The following is a 22248-nucleotide window of genomic DNA, read 5'->3' as shown; positions in this document are numbered from 1 at the left end:
GAATTTGAATCTTAGCAATTTGATCTATCAGTGGATGATTGAGGTCTTATGCAAATAGGAATAAATTTGGAAAATATTTAGTTTATTTGCTTGTCTCTGATCAATCAAATCATAATACTGAAGAAAAGTTAAAAAGTGCTGCCTTATCAGGTAGTAGGGTTATCAACACTCGTATCCCTCCTTCATGTTTCCAAATTGAATGTCATCTTTCAGACAGACTTGTGGTTCAACACGGAGGAGTCTATGACAGAGATGACTACCGGTAGCTACTGCCGGCTTTCCAACCTCAAGAAGCTCATGTTTGACATGTTTGCCAACCTTGACAAGACACCAGCTGTGTTGAACTATACAGCCATGGTGGGTGCCTTTAATACTGCTGAATAAATCATAACAAAATGTCAGGTTTTTAATTCACCTCTGTTGAATTTCTGGGTAAGAATTGGTCCCCAGTAACCTATGCTTGTCGTAAGTGGTGACTACATTGATTGGTGATCAGGCTTGCATGCCACTGTACCCCGATGGTGTAGCATTGTGCTCATAATATCAGTCCCAAGTTTGTCTTGTCTAGACTTGATCATTCACAATTCTCCATCACATAGCTGAAATATTGCTGACTGTGTTGAAAACAACAAAACAAATTAAATTTAAAACTAAACATGTAACGGATTGGTGTTCGTACAATAATAATAATAACAACAACAACAACAATAATAATAAGAGAAGGAGAAGAAGAAGAAGTTTTGTTTGTTGTTTAAAGCCACTCTCGGCAATATTTCAGCTATACGACAGTGGTTATAATAATAATAATCTATATAGCGCCTAATATCCATGAAAAGGTTCTCAGTTGCGCTGTACATATAAAATGAAAACATGTTAAAAGTTAGGATATGTTGTCAATTGCTTTGTGGAACAGATGTCTCTTTAGAAGAGTCTTAAAGTGGTATTTATAAGATGATGCTTTGACTATAATATATCTATGTGAAAGTATAAAGGGAAGGATAGCCCTAGATCAGTTTGGGGTCCATGTGGCGGTCAGTGGAGGATGGTCAGGTCCTGTCTGTTGTCCCCTCCGTGACATGGCATACTTCTGTTCCAGCTGATGTACTTCAGTGCAGTGCCCAACAGCCATGAGGGTTTCCTGCGTGCGCTGACCGTGGCTGCAGGCACACACATGCCCCGGCTGGAGAAGCCGGTCATCCCTGTGTCCACTACTCCAGCCAACCCCGACAGGCTCAAGAATCTTGAGGAGGGGTATGTAAATTACTAGGGCAGTACTGCCGCCCTTACTGGCGTCTAGCGTTATCAGTGACACAGACCCATGTAACCATGTACACACTTTGTATAAAGTCCACATGTTTCATGATAAAATCTTTAGTAACCATGAAATGTACATTAGGAAGGCTGCCACTAGTTATGTGTAATATAAGTTGTTATAAGACCAAATAAAATAGTTTTAAAACTGTGAAGTGGGAGGCATTTTATTTTATTATTTTTTAAACAAGGTATGTGTGTACATTAACTGTCAACAGATTTGGTTCATATGAAGTATGAATTCTTGGTAAGACTACATATATGGTGCATTTCATCAAGCTAAGCAGTGAGGGGGGCAGTCAGGTAGCCTAGAGGTTAAAGCGTTCGATCGTCACGCCAAAGACCCGGGTTCGATTCCCGACATGGGTACAATGTTTGAAGCCCATTTCTGGTGTCCCCCGCCGTGATATTGCTGGAATATTGCTAAAAGCGGCGTAAAACCATACTCAATCACTCACTAAGCGGTGAGGTGAAATTGGGTTTAACATCATATCCAAGATTATTGCACTTATATAGGGATGTGCATGCATGTGTACATTAACTGTTTGTGTGTATGTGTGGCTGCTTGTACTAGTCCAGACTGATGCCAATTTAGAGTCTTAGCTCACTGAGATACCATGCCTCAGTTTAACATGATATACCCCGCTGAGACACAGTATATTGACTCTGAGCCGACCAGTCCTTGTTTTAGCCCCTTAATGCCGAGCGCCAGGCAGGATGACAGCAAGTAGCGGTACCATCTGTTAATGTCTTTTGTTTTGACGGGGCCAGGGATCAAACCCCGGACTCCCTTCCACTCTCCGGGCGGACTGTCAATCATTAGACCACGGAGATGGTCTCAAAGGAGGAAACAAATGTTGCAATTTTTTGTCATGTTTTGGTACTTGTATTTCATGTGTTGGCAACAATACATGATGTAAGGCATGGGGGATGAAAATTTAATTATTAATCAATCATGGCCTAATCTTGACTTTGTCTCCTCCAGCTTACCCCTGGTCACCCCAGAGATTGAGGAGAAAGAGGAGAAAGCAGTGGAACCCCCCATGACGACCGAGGAGATCCCTCCCGAGTCTCTGGAAGCCAGGGTGCCCATCGAGGCACTGTACAAGGTAGGTATAGGGAACCTTGCTACACTGTGTTCATCAGATCTGAACCCGAATGTTTTAAAAGGGAGTCCATGTTTAGGAATTTTACAGGACTACATATAGCAGATCACTAACAGAATTATTGCCCTTAGTCCACATAATGTAAGTGCTAAGACAGTTGTAACTCAAGTCTAATAGACTTACCGGTAACACGTCTCATGGCATCATTTTGAAAGGATTTTAGTATTAATATAAGGGCTATTATTATATTAGATTGGCTTATGATCTGAAAATATTTTTTACTCAACTTTTGCTTTTGACTTGTGGCTAAAGTGATGGACCGATACTTTAATACAAACTTTAATTTGTCTTAGTGCTAAGATCACATTTTGGAATGAGCCTAGGTCTTCCAGAAAGTAGTGTCAGGGGGATTCTAAAAAGGTTCTGAACATATATCATGTCAACTTTTGTCATACTTATACTTGCTTTATTACTAATCAGGTACTTCACCATGGAGATAGTTGCCATGGAGACAGTCACCGCTTCAGTGTGTCTGCCGACCCAGAGGATGCCACGTCCAGGGTAAGAGCAGGAAGTAGTACTGACTACATGACAGGAAAAGTCAGCTCCAGATTATCTGTGTTGGTTTAACCTAGATTTTATCAGGAAATCTTTTCCATCATGAAATTATTTCAGTCCTGTCTACATTGATGAATATTGTCATGTGGCAGTGTATATTGAAATACATTTATGATGAATGTAACTGAGAGGAATTTATTGTGGCGCTCATAAACTGACATTAAAACTTTCCTTCTTGAGTTTGCATTGTGAAAAACATGAGCAATATTTGTAAAATTTAGTCATTTTTCTCTTGTGATATCAATGATCATGTCTTTCTCAAATATTCCATTCTTGAATCTGTGTTAAGTCCATCAATTCTGATTATGAGTTGACTGGCTTGAAATTCCTAAATCATTTATGATTATAATACATGCCTAACAGGAGCGTCTGAGTGTGGTGTACCGAGAGCTGGGAGATGAAGAGGTGGAACCAGTCCACTACAAGATCCTTATTGAACACCCACTCATCCAAGACATTGTCACAGCATGCAAGACATTCAAACTGCTGGTGGGTTGATGTGAGGGAATGAATCTTTTCCTTAATTGTTAGTGTGCTATTGTGTGAGTGAGTGTAGTTTTACATCCCAGTTAGCTATCATGGCTGCCAGTGAGTAAATGTATGTGGGCCAGACTGACCAGGGCCTTGTTCCACAAAGTGATCTTAGCTCAAGCCAACTGGTATATTAAAGTATGGGAGTTACCATCATCTTAGCACTGAAATCACTTTGTGGAACAGGGACCAGTGATTGATCAGCAGTCCATGCAGTCTATGATCACACACTATCAGCCAGGAGAGTCCATGGTGTGGTGTACATTTAACTTCTTCTTGTGGTGTGTCTGTGAAATACAGCTAATCACCAGTTTTAAATCATTATGACATCATGCTATTGCTCTTGCAGTTGATTCTGGAACTATAGGTCTTTTTAGAAATTACCTATCAACCAGAAAATGACTCCAATCTTGATTCAGGGCACATTGATTCTACTTCCAGAATCAACAGATTCTCATGATTTCTCCATTACAGTATATTATGAATTGATATACATCATAACTAGCCCAAGCCTTGTTCCCCCATACCCACCTGATTAGTTTAATTACAATAAATACAGATCTACGTCCTTAGGGATGACACAATCAACCAGGTCAGACATTGCAACACCCAATCCTGTTAAGGAGTGCTGGGGACCCTCGTCTTGGGGCCTTGTTTACTTTTACAAGAATTCAGTTGATCAGACATGAAAGCTACAGATTGTAACCTCTGTATTAAGATATTTAAGTGGAATGCTGTGGGTGTAGAAGGCATATTCGTACTGACAAGTATATTTCATGTTTCTTCCTCAACTGTTTCAGGATGTGAAAGGGGTCCTGTCCAACCCTGGCCATGATGTAGACTTCCACAGCATTAAGACCATGGACTAGCAAGCTCAGTGTAATCCATACAACTCACTGTGATATTGTTTAGGAGGGTGTATTGTTTCCTCTTACTGTGCAAAACTTATTATGTATTGTTGTGTAATGTTCTTAAGGGAAAAAATGAAACAATATTGTGAGATCCTTTAAAAGCACCATTAATGAATGGAGTTTGCTGGAAAATTAAATGCTCTAATGTTATTATTGTTGTATATTTTTTCTCCTACAAATATAGTCTGTCAAGTTCATATCATGATGTCAGATTGTCCTGGGACCCTAATGTAAAGGGATTTATGTTCTTTGACACATATCAATGAATTCCCAAGGTGGCAGACCACATATTCAAAGCAGCAACACAACAAAACACCTGTGCTTTTTCGATGTTTATTACAGTGGTATGACAATGATTCTTCATAAAACTTAAGAAAATTAGTATGAAAGTCCAAAAATACTAAATCGAATAATGTCTAGGTTGATAAGATATTATGTTTGAGATGTGTCAAGCCAAAAGATATTTACAAAAGTAAAGACAAAAATTCTATATTTTTCCCAAACGATGTAGTCACATGCATAAACACGGTCAAGAAATGAGCAATTTCTGTTCCAGTGTGACTTGTCAACAAGCTTGGAACTGACTAGACCAGAACATATCACACCAAATAAGAGGACCGATAATGTTCTAAGGGTTGATTGAAGAAATCAATTGAGTTAAATACAATACTATAAGAAAGCATAAATTCCAACAAGAAAATTAGTGTGCAGTTAAGAAAGAAAACACATTCTATGTACACACTTTCAATATACAAACAATGCATCCAAGAAAGATGAAAAGTTTTTTACAATTTTGGAAACTTAATTTATTTTTAGTCTGAAATAGATGCTGATTGAATGTATTAAGAATTTTCTAAAAACAATTTGTTTATGAACATGATTATAAGTCATTGTCAACTGATGCTGTAACAAAGACAAATATGTACACTTATTACTTTGTCACCAATAACTTAACACTATCTTTCCATTTTACTGCTTCACGCCTTCTTGTCCCTCCCTCGTCCACAATTATTTGTTTATTACTCAAACACCTTTTAAAAGAATTCCACTGCCTTGTCATAGACAAAACTAGTGAAGATAAAAGCTTTATGCTGAAAACTGATCAAATTTTACATTTCAAAAACAGATAGTGACAAATCTCTACCACTTAACTTTCAATAAGAAATTTTTAATGAAGGTAAACAGTTTCATAGAAACTAACACCAAATCATGTGTCCGAGCAATGCAGTGAGTTGACAGTGTGTGTGACTGATTACTAACAGTTGAAGTACAAACCCAAGGCAAGATTGCTTGTCATGGATAATACATAGCACTGACGGAGACATGCGTCCGAGATACAAAACATTCTCAATACGTCCCTGTGACAGTTGAGAGGAGATGTCCACCTCATTACATGGTAACAAATACAAAATATCATGGAAATATGATGGGTAAACATGATATATGTCAAGAGTGAGCAAGATAAAAATGATATGCTATGTCTCATGATTTCAATCTGGTTTGTCTGTTCACAGACGTAAAACAACCTGACATATAGCTGCACCAGCTTTCCTAAGTAGCACATTTGTTCATTACAATTCATTCCACCGGAAAAGGAGTGTCCACGAAACCGAGCCATCATGGCATGAGTGCAGTCGTAAATCACCTGCGCCTCAACAGCTGCATCCTACTTTCTTTGTTACAACCATAGTGAAGGGTGATCGCTACACCATAAACTGGACGTAGTGAGTTTATACAAATGTGCCTTAATTGACGTCCTAAAGCATACGAAGCTCAATGTTCCATCTTGGTCGGTTCCTGGCTGCTCTGGTCTGTCTCCTTACTCTCGGGTGCACCAGCTTCTTTGGCAGCCTCTGCAATATATAACAAAGATTAGACAAATGTATCCAAAGTGTTTGCGTATACTGTTGTTTATTCAACGCCACATTCAACAATATTCCAGCTGTATGAAGGCAGTCTGTAAATAAACAAGTCTGTGATTGATATGAGCATCGATCTATGCATTTGGGACAACCTGACAACCCGTTCCCAATTGTTGCCTCTTAAAACTAGCATTGGATGCTGAAGACCTATTCTAACCTGGATCTTCACAAGTGGTTGGTGTATACTGTCTTATGAGCAACAAAATATCATGAACAGACAATTTCAAATACTTGGAGCAAAGACCCCGGAACACTTAACTAACATGATTAATCTTGGACACTGCTAATGCAAACATAAATTATTCCAAACCATTGTCATGATGTTTTTGTTTTTGTTATTGTCACTGCTTCCTTTGTTATATGGACCACTTGTGCTTCTTCCATAACATATGCTGTAAGTATGTCAAATGATACATTGCTTACAATAAGAAATTAGAACGTGACATGCCTCGGCTGTGGGGATGGACTATTCAGTGGAACTACTGCCATACCACACTGACTTCAGTAAACACGATCACTCACTTAACTTTAACATTCATACTCAAACACTCAACGCACCTTTCTTTTCACCGCCTTCACTCTTATCATCACTGAAAAGGAAAAAGAAGAAATGGTCAGTTTGCCTAGAAACAGATTGATGTATGAATACTCAATCACTACCACACCCAAATAAATATGACAATTGGAAGTAGGGGAGTGGTTGTTCCTGGAACACTCTTAATCTATATCACTTTTCCACATGACTGAATGGTAGGCGGAGGTCTGCTACCATTGCTGTTTCCTATTGCCCAAATATCACGAGAATTACGTTAATTCTTAGTTTACAAATGGTTCGCAAAAGTGCCTTCTGATTGATATTTTTCACATTTGTTGGATTCGCAAACTGATGTTAAAACAAGTATGGCCTATGTATAATTGATCCACCCAAGCATGAGCAACTAGGTACTAGTAGTCGTAACTCACCCTGCAGCTTGCTTGCTCTCATCTTTGGCCTCACCAGGCTCTTTCTTTACATCTTTCTTATCATCTTTTGAGTCTGTAACAGGAAAATAAATGTAATTATTCATCTTGTCCTGAACATAAAACAAACCAAACATATTACTAGTGAGAGAATGTTGTTGTCCACATTACAAAGGCCTGTAAATAATTCAGTGTGGACCTGACATACGAGTGACTGAAAACACAAGCAACAACTCACAGTGTCTGACCACCCAATCCCAAATATTTGCACTTATATAGCAATGTGTGTGTGTGTGTGTGGATGCATGCATGCAGGCTTGCAAGTACTAGTATTTGTAGGAGAACCTTCCGCTCTGGAGGCATGTTCCACAAGAAGTAAGACACACTACCAATGTGGTTACCTCACTCAGCCTGTCGTGACTCCTTTCCCTCTGAGCAACTGTGTAGTCTATGAGTGAGTGAGTTAGGTTTAACGCTGCTTGTAACACTATTCCAGTGATATCAGCGTGTCAGCTTGATGTGGGAGGAAAGCCCAAAGTGATGCAGGTCTCAGATATTTACCACTTTGGTGAAACCCATGAACACAGGTATGGTGCTGACAAACCCATAACTGGGATGAACTGGGATTCAAAACCACAACCATAGGTTTCTGCATTGCCCAAGGGATGCAACTTTGCACAGCAAATTACAGCGACCCCCAGTGCCTCCCTGTGTATTGATAATGGAGTATATGGACATTCATATGACACTGACCTTTATCTCCATCTTTCTTCTCATCTTCGTTCCGAGCTCGCTTGGGTTTTGGTTTGTAGTTCATTCTGTCTCTGCGTCCGATTCCATCCTCGTCCTCACTGTCAGACAGATCCTCATCACATGCGATTCGTTTGTCACTGGCTCGAACTGTAACATTCAATGTATCCCTTTAACAGGAATTCCACTGAAGTGGTTTATATAAAATGATTTTATAACCACATTCATATTATGTGCCTGTCTCAAAAAAGGGCATATTTTCCCAAGACTGTTTGAACAAACATATCACAGTGACTAATTACACTTTGATAAATACATACTTGAAATCCTCTCATCAGGGTTTTCCTTTTCATCTTCTTCACTATCATCTTGGATAGCATCCTCTGGTATGGCTGGATGGAAACAAGGAATTTTCTTGTTAAAAGATTTAGTAGAGGGTTGCATCTAGCATTTGCTAGAGTGAGTGAATTTGGTTTCATGCCACTTTGAACAGTTATATCAAGGTATGTCAGCTTGATGTGGGAGGAAAGCCCATAGTTGTTTAGGGCTTAACACATTTACTACTTTGGTAAAGGATATGGTGCTAACAGACCTAGAAACAAAATCAGAGTAGATTTAAACGCCCAATCGGCGCAACTCTGCACAGCAAATTATGCAAACCTAGATGACTGGATTTGAAAGAAAAGGGTCATATGACCTATGACCTATGACCTCAACTGGGCAACATATAAGTGACTGGATAACATTTTGCTGGTTGTTGAAACATAATTCAGCACAATCCGATCCAGTTTCCATAAATCAGTCCAAAAGACTCTGGATAAAGAACAAATACCAACAAATGCATGATTATGATACCACTTACCTTGCATCTGAACACCTGGTGCATGTGGCAACATCCTTAGATTTTCAAACAAACGAGTCCTGAAAACAACATTTAGTTTAATCAACACTCCAGAAAATCAAAACGAATTGTCACAGTAATCTGACAAGCAGAAGATGACTGTGAATGTGTCTATCAGTGTCAGTAAAGTGGGACTAGATGCTCAGATACCACTTTGCCTGTTTGGAACAGCTGATGAAGTATATCAATCTAGCAGTTATGGATTAGGCAAACTTCCCACTTGCTCTATATCTCCAGGACTTGCATTTCAGTAAACCTACACTTACACATTGCTAACCCCTGGATCCATTCCTGTTGTTCTCACTATTTCAAATTACCCACCCTTGATTATCATCAACATAACATCAAAATATGGAAAGGGGAAATGGGTAATGGAGGTACCTTGTATTGTCTGGAAACAAATGCCACCGCCAGTTTTAATGAAGACATCCTTTCCATCAAAAACATTTTTGAGGGCTTTCAATGTTGAACTTCTCGCAAACCCTTTACTGACTCCCAAGCCGACCAGTCCTTGTTTTACCCCTTTAATGCTGAGCGTCATACATGGCAACAACAAGTACCATCTTTTGGTATGACGCAGTCAGGAATTGAACCCTGGACCTTCTGCTCTCCAGGCGGACACTCTACCACTAAACCATGGAGGCAGTCTACAGAGGACGAACTACACAAAGACAAAGTCTCAGTTTCAAACCTCAAAACCTTCACTCATATCCCTGATTCATGGTAATTATAAACTGATTCAGTGGACTCATATTTCAAACTTACTTGATTTTATCCAGGTATTCTGTTGTGTTCTGATTGGCCATATTGGAAGGGCTGATGTGAAGTTTGAAGTCTGGCCCATAATATTCAAAGTAGTCATTATAAGGCAGCTCTGAAACGTAACGACACACTATGAAATTCTGATATATTAAAGAATTCAAAACCTTTCTGATGCCATTTCTAAAACGTGACTAACCTCTTTTTCACACAAAGAATATATACACATTTACCCTCACTTCAGCCAAATGTTCATGAATTGCTCACCAAAAGATTTTACAGGTAAAACTATAACATGCATAGTTTTGACAATAAACATTGAAATCTAGGGCTGGGACAAGTTTATATTTACTACCCCGGGTACGCTCTGTAGATCTGAAGAGTTCAGTAAAAAAATGTCCACTTGGGAACTGTTTTACCAGAGCTCTGGCAAGAGTTAATCAGATACACCTATGAAATGATCAGGTTAAGGAATACCCTGAAGTTGACTGAGTCTTATCTTTATTCAAACAGTCAGAAGGAATGTGTTCACAGTCAGAAAGAAAATCGAACATTAATGTGACCTGTGTAACAATGGAGTTAAGAGAAATTTTGTCCAAGTCTAGAAAAATTCTGTTCAGTTTTGTAAAATCAGCTTTTAATACCATATAATAACATGATGCCAAGAGCCAAGTTCGGACTAAAAGACTCAATAGCTTTTGGCACAGACACCAATGGGGAAAATGGTAAGCAATATACAAACTGGGGATGTAAAAATTACACATAACACACATACCATTTGCCATGTCCACAGCAAGGGCTATGGATGTCTCGAATGTCCAGCAGCGAGCAACATTCCTTATGGTGTAGCCCCCTCCTCCGAGCAGCAGCACAGGCAAGTTCCACTTCTTCATGTACTCAACACACTTTCCATGCCCTGCCAAACAATGCCGCCAACATTAAACTTGAGCAATACAACAGTACCAGTGAGGAATGTTGGGTGGATCACACAGACTGACAAAAAGAGTAACATGTCCTTCAATACAGCTATGTCTCATTGTTTTCAGACTAGAGATTTTAAAGTCATATTAATGAAGGGACAGGCTGCCCTAGCATGACCAGTCTGACATGTTATCAATATTGATTTTAGTGAGGGAGTTTAACATCACTTTCAACATGGTATAAGAGATTGATATAGAAAGAAAGCCCAAAGTGATGTACACCTGAGACAATTACCACTTTAATGAAACCTATGAGCATGTGTTTGGGCCTGACAAGCCTAGAAACAAACAGGGTGAACCAGATTGTAACCAATGAGCATAGGCTTCTGGCATTCCCAAGGGACACAACTCTCCAAGGTAAATTGCAGTACCGTAGATGACTGTCCCCTTCACTGCCTAGAAATAGTAGTACAGACACATGTGGGTGCATGTATTTACCTTTGAGGGTGAGGTTAAAGCATCCAAGCCGATCACCAGACAAAGAGTCTGCTCCACACTGTAGTACAATAGCACTGGGCTGGTACATCTCCATCACCTTCATGATCACCTGGTATTGAAACAAGCATAGTGTTGGGACAGGTAGAGTAGCATATACACAATGGACACTGTGTTAGCATGCTAACATACAACTCAACTCAAAAGTAATTCAGATATATCCTACATTTTGTTTACAGGGAAGTGATCAACTTAGTGTCATGGAATAATCCAATTCAAAATCCAGCTAGGTGAGTTAGTTTGGTTAAAGGTTGGCTTGCACAGTATTTCAGTTATATATCAGAGTGTGTCAGCTTAAAGTCGGATGAAAGCTTGAAATGATGCTCTTAGACATTTATCACTTTGGTGAAGAATGGTATGATGTTGACAAACCAAGAAACATCATGAGGGATGGTTTCATAGATTCCTGTATGCATAAGGGACACTCTGCACACCACATTGCAATGCCTTATGCCATTGGGCCACTCTTGCCCCCAAAGTCTAGTTGAATGTGAGTACTCATATTATCATTGCTCATCAATTAATACTTTGAAAGTTTTTGTTTTAACTTCATTGTTTCAGACCAAACTATAAATTATTTCCACATACCGGTTTAAAAATACTCTCATATGATTCATCGTCGATTCCATCTCTGAGGGGGAAATTCACAGCATAATACTTGCCCTTACCAGCCCCGATGTCCTGCAGAGGAAGAAAAACACGTTAATATAGTCAAATAATACTTCTAAAACTGGTAGGCCTTCTTCCAAGTAACTGTCAACACACATTGGTTTCACAAACATACTACACCACCAGTAGAACTTTGTCTGTCCTGGGTCGGTGTACATAAATAGGTGTTTCTAAGATGACAGTAAAATAAACTATGACAACCTTAGGTATTTCAATGCTTTGTAAATAATGATCAATTAATTTGAATGAAACTATTTACAATTCAATAAAACAACCTGTCAGGATAAAAAAAAACATGTTCAAATTGCAATAATTGTGGGTGTGGATTGGCAAAATCAAAACAATGAACACCAGCATATAAAACACTATCTCTTGTTTGGTATATTTCTTTTACTGAAATCATTATTCAATATACCAACTAAATTAATTCATGAATGTTTTGACATATATGTCTTTGGTTGTTTTGACTGTTTCAGGGCCGTTTTTAAATTTTGGTCGATGGTCATGACTATATTGATAAGTACCTATTTTTGTGTAGTTATCTCAGAATTCTAACTTTTATGTCGTTAAATGCTAAACTGATATGGAAGCAAAAAAGAGGGCATACCCTGAGATCTCCAGTACCAGGGAAGTATTCTCCGTATTTATGGAATGATACAGTCATGACACGGTCTGTTGTGTAAAAAGCTTCCTCAACACCATCACCATGATGGATGTCAATGTCCACATACAACACACGCTGATGGTACCTGAAAATACAGTGTTAATCATGTAAAGACTTGGAAATTTTAGTACAAATTGTATATTCATATATTTATCCTATCTCACACTATGCATATGTTCTTTCTTCGATCATAAGTGGAAATGTGCTTAAACCCTGTTTCCAGCTTCTAAAACAAAAAGTTTTGCCCAAACACACCCAAGCATCCCTCTGGTTACAAGCAACAACTGGGTCAATTTCATGCTCTCATGCACAATAACCTTCCATGCTTTTACCACATTCGTTTCTCTACCAACTCATTCTCATTTCTCATCGTCACTGTGTGGACGTGTTTGACAATTTAGAGAATATATTACTTGAGTTTTGTCTGTGGAGTAAGATTTCCTTAGCCATGGGCAAAAAAGACTGAGGCAGTCCCACAGATTCCCACAGTCTGTGTTATGACTGCCGGGGACAGTGTATGCTGGACTCACACTGTGCAGAATGCCATTCTCTGCCTTAGGCACCCTTATTGCTTTTTAATCCAACGATGTCATAGAGCATTGTTGGACTGTCAATCGAAAGCAAATGATTCTAAGATATTGTATAAGAAATCTCTAACCGTATTGGGAGAGCCTATCCTATCTCAGACAGTTTTCTTATTCACATCAAACAGTTTTCTCAGACATTTCCAACCAGGACCTGTCAACCTCATCAGTCTCCACCCCAGGTCCGTCCTCATTACCGATGACTACATTCTCAAGCTAGGGTAAGTTTAAAATTTATTATTCTCCGATACAGCTCAATACCACCTCAAAACAGATACACAAGAACTTGACACATATGTTCCGATTACATTATTATTATGCTGCATTATCGCAACAGGTTCACAGAAATTGTTGTGACAGTATACTAAAAGTGTTTCAACAGTAAGAATCACAGAAAATGGTCATAACCATGACAAGTATTCCAAAAAAATGTGTAGATAAGAATGTGTATTTGCATGAAATACACATTACTAAAATATGCAGACCAATTAAATCCCTGGCGTATCAAATATGCAACAAAAATGATAAAAACACAATCGAAATATAACTCATCCATATATTACTACTATTAGATAAAATGATTGCTTATCAGCCAATTGGGAAATTCATTTAGGCAGTTACATTCAAAACTTGTTCACTACTGTTCATTTGGTTTTAAAAGATTACAGGAATTGTTACGAAACAGGTTTTCAAGTTAAAATACCCAAATGTAAAGAAACATGTTGGTAAAAAAAACACCCACTAAAAACTGTGGATACCCAAGAAAAATTACACCCATGTGTAAAATACCCAAATAGCTAAAAGCTTATCAACCAAATGATTCATTACACAGAAACATCTGACGCTACTTGGACTAAACTTTTAACTCACTTGAGCAGTTCCAAGATGGCCAACACAATGTCATTGACATAACAGAAACCAGAAGCCTCCGATTTCTTGGCGTGATGAAGACCTCCTGCCCAGTTGACAGCAATATCAGCTGCCTGTTTGTTTAGTTTGACAGCACCAGCCACAGAGCCTCCAGTTGACAGCTGGCAGAACTCGTACATCCCATCAAACACTGGACAATCTTCACCAACGTTGACTGCAACACACAGCAAGACGTGAGGACAAGTGTCATGATGTGTATGGTACAATAACGAGTACATTCTCTTTATAATAAATTCTTAAAACCAAAACAATACACATAAATCTCTACAGTGGTTCTCTTTTGCTGACCAATTCTTTTGTACTCATGTTAAGTAAATCGTATAACTTTATATCTAATACTGACTTCTTATTTCAATACAATTAAAACTCCCACTTGTTTCAGATAGAAAAAAACCCACACTATTTGGAGGATAACAGGAAATTAGAACCACATTCAACAAATGCTAACATTGAAAAGGCCAAATATTTGTTTATTCTTTGATTTCTATTTTTTGGTGAATCATCCTGATTGGAAAGTGAAATATATAAACAATCCATAACAACATTTCTGTAAAGCTCTAACAATGGCCACATAACATTCCACTGTTAACATCTTTAAGCCAGGAATTCTTAGTCAGACTTACACCGCTGCATCTGTTTATTGTATTCTGACATGTTGTCTGGACGAATGCTGCGTAAAAACTTGATGTAATCATCACTGTGGAATTTGGTCATTTCTTCAGCTGTGGCTTTGTGAGGCCTCTGTTGAGTAAGGGTAACATTGTTATCCATTTCAAGGAATGAACATTTAAGAAGTGGTGAGTGTGTTCATTTCATACAGATTTTAACAATAGATTATTTATATCATGACATGTCACTTTCATTTTAGGAGGAAACCCAAAAACATGGGTGAGTATGAGGTGCTGACAAGCCAGAGGAGCATGACCAGAACACGCCCTGGCAATCTAATTCATGGTCAAGCGGAGCAGCTCTACACAACAAATAGTGTACCTTAGATTGGCGTTTACCACTGGGCCATCATTTTGCAATGACCAGTGAACTAACCACTTTAGTTATCATGCTTGCTCTTTTAACCCTAAGTCTGAACATGTTCAACTGAGCAAACATTGCTGCGTAACTTTCACATTTACTCACATAAATCTCCATCTTCCTGTACAGTCCATAGTTGAGGATAAGATTGTGTGTCATTCGTATTCTGTGAGGCTTCATGGGGTGACCTTGTCCATAGTAGTAGTTTCCAATATCACCTGAAATGATTATAGTCCCCTTGACAATTTGAAGCACTGATAATGGTGGGAAAAAATTAAGCATGAAAGCAAGGGAATTACAAGCATGATGTTGAAAGGTGAAGAATCAGCTGGTCAATAAACATGCTAGATTCATATAATGCAGCAGTAAATCTCAAGGGCCTCAGGACCGCCTTATTTTCCAACACAGGGAAATGTGAGTCCTGTGAAATCTAACAAATGCAGTGTTTCAAAAAAAGATATTGTAAAATGTTCAACATACTTTCAAAATGACATCTCATGATGTTAAGTAAACATGTTCTCTGCTGTAACCTGTGTAAGTGTAAGCCAATGACAGCTGCAGTTCTGTTAATTGATTGTTAAAATAACTTGTGCAGCAGCTATCTCAATCTAAGTTTCCTCACATCATCATGAACACATGTGATGCTTTATTGATTAATTGATTAAAACCTATGTAAATGATTTTTTTTTTTGGGGGGGGGGGGGGGGGGGGGGGGACACATTAAAACATATTCAGGGTCATAATTAAACTTCTGACACATCAGGAAATACAACTTTCAATATATTTAGGGACTGTGCTTCCAATATCTGCCACACTCTTCATTCATCAACTAAGCAAGTTTTGATTTTTTGTTTAAAGCTGCACTCAGCAACATTCCAGCTATATGACGATGGTCTGGACCAGACAATCCAGTGATTGACATAATGAACATTGATCCACGCAATTGGGATATGATGCATTGACCAAATTAGCTACCTTTTACGGCAAGCATGGGTTGCTAAAGACCTATTCTAACCCAGATCTTCATGTGTTAAATGATAAAGACATTTACACATGTAGATCTTCATCAACAGTTTCTTAATCATTTTAATCAGCAAAAAAAATCAATAAGCAGTGATAAGACGACAATTTAGGGCCCAATGTTGTCTTGTCATCTTACTCTTGTTATACTGCCATAATAGCACCACTGGTGTGCCATAATTTCCTCAAATATAACTTTCTATTGATAAAACAAGTAAGATTTGAAAATTGTCGCGATGACTCACTTAAATAAATTGCAATCATTCAAATCAGTGACCAAATAGTGATATCTATAGGAATCTGCAGAAGATTTGTATGCCAAAACAAAATTCCAACTTTAACCGCCATAATTCGGAAAACGGGGCTTCCATACTTTTTGTGCGTGTGTTAGAGCTATGTTTTCCTACTATTTACGTTGTAACGCAAAGAAAACAGGAAAGTTGTGAATAAATCGACCAACGATAAAAGGAATTCAAATAGATTTCTGCAAAACTTTCGGAAAATTAACGTTTCTGCATAAAACAACAAAAACAATACTTTTTCTTTGAAATGACAACATAGACCGGCATGGGGAAGTTTCCTCAGAGGCGCTGACCGACAAAGGGAATGAGTGCTCATTTAAAAACCATCGCGTAGAAACTTCCCAAAACCTGCAGATTAATAAAATAACTTGTAAAAGATCATTTACCGTCATAATAATAGCAGACTTTCTTCTTGTGAGTTTGAGAAGCCATCGTTAGTGTGCGCCCAAAACAAATCCACTTTATGCTAATGCTGAAAAACGCCGCCACCTAGCGGGGCTTCCCTCGGTTACGTATTATCTCCCCTTATCACTTTGTGCAGGGGAGATGGCACTAATCTATGCTCATTTAAACTTTTAATTCATTGGTGTGAATTGTTTGTGAATAAGGGACTTAGTGTATATCCACGATTGCATGTAGTAAAGTTGAATTAAAAATGTACCAATGAAGGTACCAACGATCATTTTGTTTTCCATTTTACAGCGGTAGAAACTGTAGTGAAATAAAACCACAACGAAAGAAGGGGAGGCTATTGGTGTGTATTGTGTCGCGGGGGGTACTTCATGTATTCCATGTATTGGGAAGAGGAGAGAGGTCAAATATTGAAGTCTTTGATAGGGTCAAATAATTAAGAAACAAACGACGAGTGGGAGTTCTTTATCGTACAATAAAATACTGCAGGGTTTATACGAGGTCGCGTATTTCTGATATGAGATGTCAACGATGTTAATAATATGAACAAGTTTTAAAAATATTTACCCGTATATAAATAATGATGATTCCCTGAATGCAATCCAACCTCGGACGTGTTGGACAAGTCCATTTTATGAACAGAGGGGTACGTTTGGTATTTCCCGGATATTTTCAAAATTTTCACGTCCATTTTATGTACCTTTCTCCCAAATACAGAGTGTCATATATCTCTCCCACTATATATACATGTATATTTTATTTCAGAATCCCGGATCAGCAAAATATGAGACAGTCCTAATACCAAACGAACCAATAGCGGAACTAGTTTATTGTTTGTTTCTCTCTTTCTTGTTTAACGCCGCACTCAGCAATATTCCAGCTATATGACGGCGGTCTGTAAATAATCGAGTCTGGACCGGACAATCCAGTGATTGACATCATGAGCACCGTTCCACACCATTGGGATACGATGACATGCATCAACCAAGTCAGCAAGCCTGGCCACCCGATCCCGTTAGTCGCCTCTTTCGACAAACACAGACGCCTACTACAAAAAGAAACGTCTAGTACATGTGCGTATCCGTACTAAACGGGTATATATTTCGAGGTCTCATAGACGATTGGACTTACAGATGTACGTTTGTGCAAACGTATAACATGCTATAACTAACTATTTTGGTAATATATTTAAAAAAATATACAATCATGATTACCAAACACATATTGCTTCGCGAATTATTTGCATTTATCGAGCACAGCCATATCAATTTGTGATCACAAAACGCACCCTGCGTTCCCAATAAGGTGTATCCGCGCTTGCTATTTTCCGTAATACCCGGGGGGTCACGAGTAAGAAAAGGTTCTCTTGCACTATCTTTTGTCTTAACAGGCAACTGAACTGGATTGAGTGGTCATTGGTCAGGTCCGGTGATTTGGTTGACTGCGTCCGGTACTAACATGAATTCAACGATTATAGGTACTGAGCCATGGGACATTGTGCTGTAGTAGTAATAGTAATGGTAGTAGTAGTTGGTTGGTTGGTTGTTTTACGCGGCACTCAGCAATATTCCAGCTATATGACGCGGTCTGTAAATAATCGAGTCTGGACCAGACAATCCAGTGATTGATATGAGCATTGATCCACGCAATTGGGATCGATGACATGCTCCAACCAAGTCAGCGACCCTGACCACCCGATCCCGCTAGTCGCCTCGCCTCTTACAACAAGCAAAGTCGCCTTTAGTAGTAATAGAAGTGCCACATGCACTTGTATATGTAAAATATACGCATGATATACAGGGCATGCAGCCATTAATTGACTTAAGAGACACTGAAAATTGTACACGTATACATGGTATACGAAGCATTCATATATATATATATATATATATATATATATATATATATATATATATATTGGTAATGACATTGTTTGCTGAGTTAAACATCTTGAAAGGCGTTGAAGCTAAGCAATTTTGAAGTTAAATATCATTCATGTGAAATATAAACTTATCTTCATCATTAATTTATTAAAAAAGAAGGATTCTGTACAAATGCTGCGTTAAAAAAAAATTAAAACGCAAGTTATAATAAAAGTTACATTGTATTCATAAATTACAATCATATTCTACCATATTAATATGTATACCGTCGAATAAAATGCATTATTTGCGAAGCCTCTCGGTCAGACGCGTAATTAGTAGAACCGCTTCCATTAGCTCCACGTTCACTCATAGAATGTTTTGACAATATTTTTATTTCACACTGTTGTGGATGACGAAAGGAAACTTCTGTACTGATAAAGAGTTGTTTGAATAACACTAACACGCAGTCACATTTACAGGATTCAGACTTCTGTTGATTTTGTGCATATATATTTTTGTTTCAAGTAACTTCATTTGATAGTACATTTTGGTACCAACATTGCTATAAAACCACAAACTATTGCCCCTGTGAAGATCCGTGTTAGAACGCTGCACACAGCAAAATTTCATCTATGTGACGGCGGCCTGTAAATAGAGTCTGGATCAGACAATCTAGAGATTGAGCACCGATACCAATTCTGCGAGCGAGACCACCCGATCCAAATCGTGGGGTACTGAAGTTTAATTCTAACTTTCTAACGATAATAGCTCTCCCCAAAATATTATATATATATATATGCGTGCGTGCGTGCGTGCGCGCGCGCGTGTGTGTGTGTGGATTTTACAGCCCCTTCTTGCAACGACACTGAAACTCCCCTGGTACTGGAGTGAGTGAGTTTGGTTTTACGCCGCTTTTAACAATATTCCAGCAATATCACGGCGGGGGACACCAGAAATGGGCTTCACACATTGTACCCATGTCGGGAACGAACCCGGGTCTTCGGCGTAACGAGCGAACCCTTTAACCACTAGGCTACCCTACCGCCCCCCTGGTACTGGAAGCATTTATTTATATGACTGTTTTGTTATTCATCGTCCATATTGTCTCAGGCCTCGCGGTTGGAAGTCCCCATACTATCATGCTGTTTAATCTGTGATAGTTTATGCAATGGGTGTCTTGTGACACGTAAGCAAACTATATTTCTTCTTCTTTCTCTAACCCGTATCTTCTGGGTAACATTATTCGGCCGACTCGGTGGGGTGCTGGGGACACATTCCACCCCGGTGCCCATGAGGGACAAACCATTGATGTTCATCGAGGCGAATCTTGGTATCGAACCCACGACCACAGGATCTTGGCACGCCTTACGAGGAACGCCAGTCTGGTATGGTTAAAAATGTGACAGAAGAGTATGGACAATTAACTGTGTGAAGCGGACGTACAATATCACTTATACCAGCGTCTTATTTTCTGACAATTTTTGCTCTTCTATTAATAAAGAATTGGTTATTACCCGTGAATGATGAGCAATGGTGCCCAATCAACGTTGTCATATCCATGTTTGCTCACCGATCTGCTAAATTATTACCATGTATATTTTTGATTAGAATCACTTCAGGTTACAAACGGAGATAATTTACAAAATTACTTGACGCAGTTGTAACATTATCAAATACAGAATTCGCTTAGCTGGTCCCCTAACCTTTTCACTTATTGCTAATATTACCTTTCATTGTTAAGTTTAAAAAGGAACTTGACTTATAATAAATTTATATGTGAGATTAAGATGTAGATATTTTTTTTTTGACATAGAAAATTATGTGAATACCGCATAACCTGTCTCCTTTGTTTCATAACATGCATTTACCGTACACTAAACAAGGCTGAAAGTAAGTATGTTAGGACAACAGCCACGAATGATGAAAAGGCTTGTACTAATACGAGTTATCTGCCCTTAACTCTACGCACCTCGCCGTTAGAGCGGGAAAGCGTGGGCCACATACTCGCTGTAACGCGGCTGACAGCTCAATGAAAACAGCAGCCTTCATTCTTCGGCATGACACCGACTGGTTTAGTCTCAGTGGTTATAGCTTGAGGATATACTTGTTATTGTTGTAGCGCTTCGGGTAAGTCTTTTTAATGAGTTTATATCACGGAACGACATTGCTATTGTGTATATATTTCAGAATCGTGATAAATTTTCCAGTGACATCACAGGAATCATGAGAACTAGAAGATTCACTGTGCCATCATCAATGGCATTTGAACGGACAGGCAGAGATCGATTTTTGAATGGAATCGTGCATTGTCATTCCATCATTGCTGTGTCGTGCGCGTGGCCCACTTGCTGCACGCGCATTTCGTTGCATGGTTGAAAATTGCCATTGTCTGGGAGATTTTTTCACCCTATGCCCATGTTCTTCACGCAGCTTATTTGCATGAAAACACATTATTATGTATGCTCTATAATCAGTGGTTGAAATGTCCGACTTCTCGAAAAACAATTGATTATTGGTCAGTTTGGGGCAGTATTTTCATGAAGGAATGCCCAGATAGAATTGTCATGACATGGATCAATGCTGAAAACTGGTCCCCCACAAAACAACAGTAGCTGAAATTGCAGAATCCTTTCAATCAATGCTATAGTATTGTATGTAAATCATCATGTATTTGTTGCGCCTATAGTGTACAGCATTTAAATTAGCTCAGTATCATTAAGTACAGTTCCTGGAATACAAGAACAACGATTTCATATTCATTGTAAATATTGTTGTTCGATATGAAGGTGAACGCTACCCTGTTTGGCATGATTAGTAGGATAGATATTTTGTATTTTCAATAAATTCAGTATTTATGGGCATTTATTCTTTGAACTTTGGTGCCCTCTTTGTTGAGAATGTAGCATTGGAATGTATGCTATGACATGTATATAATATTTCAGTATGGATACTTGTATGACTAACCATAGTATATTGGTCGTATACAACAGCGCCATATGCATGTGCTCATTCAAGCATGAATAAGCACCCATAACCTTGTTAAGCAATCCCATTCACGGGAATATACATAGTGTGATCTGTTTATGAGAGCTTTGTATAGTTAACACCACCAATTGGTCTGTCAGTGGTTACTTGTTAAACAGGAACCATTGTCCAGTGGCATGCTTCAACGACTTGACCACCACGAGTGGACTATCAGTGATACACTTGAGCACACTGTTGGTTATCATAACATTTGATAAGAGAATGTGCTCTTTGGGGCATGTGTGGTCTATGAAATACATGTCTCAATTGCAAAGATGTCTTATTCTTATAAGGCTGTAAAAATATGTTATATTTCTTGCATTGGATGAAATATCATGTATGTTTTTAAAGCTTTATAACATGTACCAGTGTTCAAATTAAAGAGGACTCAGTTAAGCTTTGCTCTGATAGTATTTGAGGGGGCACAGATGGCCATGTCATATAAGGCTGTGCAATTCGCTTTGCAGTTGCGTCCCTTTCACATGCCAGAATCCTATGATTGTTGG

At 38.6% G+C, this 22248-nt stretch overlaps 3 protein-coding genes across 7 annotated transcripts in view; 2 read left to right on the top strand and 1 right to left on the bottom strand.

The window, feature by feature from the left end:
* Positions 1–4598, top strand: part of LOC139478832 (sperm flagellar protein 2-like) — a 46240-nt gene extending 41642 nt beyond the window's left edge. The window contains exons 38-43 of the mRNA XM_071261493.1: positions 214–357; positions 1097–1251; positions 2297–2420; positions 2898–2978; positions 3399–3524; positions 4367–4598. Of these exons, the coding sequence (XP_071117594.1) occupies positions 214–357; positions 1097–1251; positions 2297–2420; positions 2898–2978; positions 3399–3524; positions 4367–4435 (699 nt within the window). The 3' untranslated portion in view covers positions 4436–4598. The remainder of the gene's footprint in view (positions 1–213; positions 358–1096; positions 1252–2296; positions 2421–2897; positions 2979–3398; positions 3525–4366) is intronic.
* A 205-nt stretch (positions 4599–4803) lies between these two features.
* On the bottom strand, positions 4804–16921 carry LOC139478630 (probable histone deacetylase 1-B). Its single transcript, XM_071261191.1, has 15 exons — positions 16829–16921; positions 15226–15338; positions 14715–14832; positions 14032–14245; positions 12521–12662; positions 11833–11925; positions 11188–11296; positions 10545–10685; positions 9776–9884; positions 8972–9030; positions 8430–8501; positions 8113–8259; positions 7363–7435; positions 6958–6989; positions 4804–6330 (listed from the first exon to the last, which is right to left on the bottom strand). Exons 1-15 carry the CDS (start codon positions 16872–16874, stop codon positions 6251–6253), a joined length of 1548 nt encoding a protein of 515 aa, XP_071117292.1. The 5' UTR covers positions 16875–16921; the 3' UTR covers positions 4804–6250.
* Positions 16922–20737: 3816 nt separating this feature from the next.
* The window catches only part of LOC139478946 (axotactin-like), a 194956-nt gene continuing 193445 nt past the window's right edge, over positions 20738–22248 (top strand). For all 5 annotated transcript variants that reach the window (XM_071261660.1, XM_071261662.1, XM_071261656.1 and 2 more), the window contains exon 1: positions 20738–20845. The gene's annotated coding sequence lies outside the window, so the exon portion shown is untranslated. The remainder of the gene's footprint in view (positions 20846–22248) is intronic.

This window comes from Haliotis cracherodii, unplaced genomic scaffold, assembly GCF_022045235.1.
Source record: "Haliotis cracherodii isolate W230 unplaced genomic scaffold, xgHalCrac1.p SCAF_4, whole genome shotgun sequence".
In the NCBI taxonomy this organism is placed as follows: Eukaryota; Metazoa; Mollusca; class Gastropoda; order Lepetellida; family Haliotidae; genus Haliotis; species Haliotis cracherodii.
This window is presented reverse-complemented; position numbering and strand designations above follow the sequence as displayed.

Coding starts and splice junctions, on each gene's coding strand:
- LOC139478630 (XM_071261191.1), bottom strand. CDS start 16,874: ATGGCTTCTCAAACTCACAAGAAGAAAGTCTGCTATTATTATGACG. Junction 14,246..14,714: donor CAATAAACAGATGCAGCGGT/GTAAGTCTGACT, acceptor TGTGTGTTGCAG/TCAACGTTGGTGAAGATTGT. Junction 8,260..8,429: donor CCCTGATGAGAGGATTTCAA/GTATGTATTTAT, acceptor TGAATGTTACAG/TTCGAGCCAGTGACAAACGA.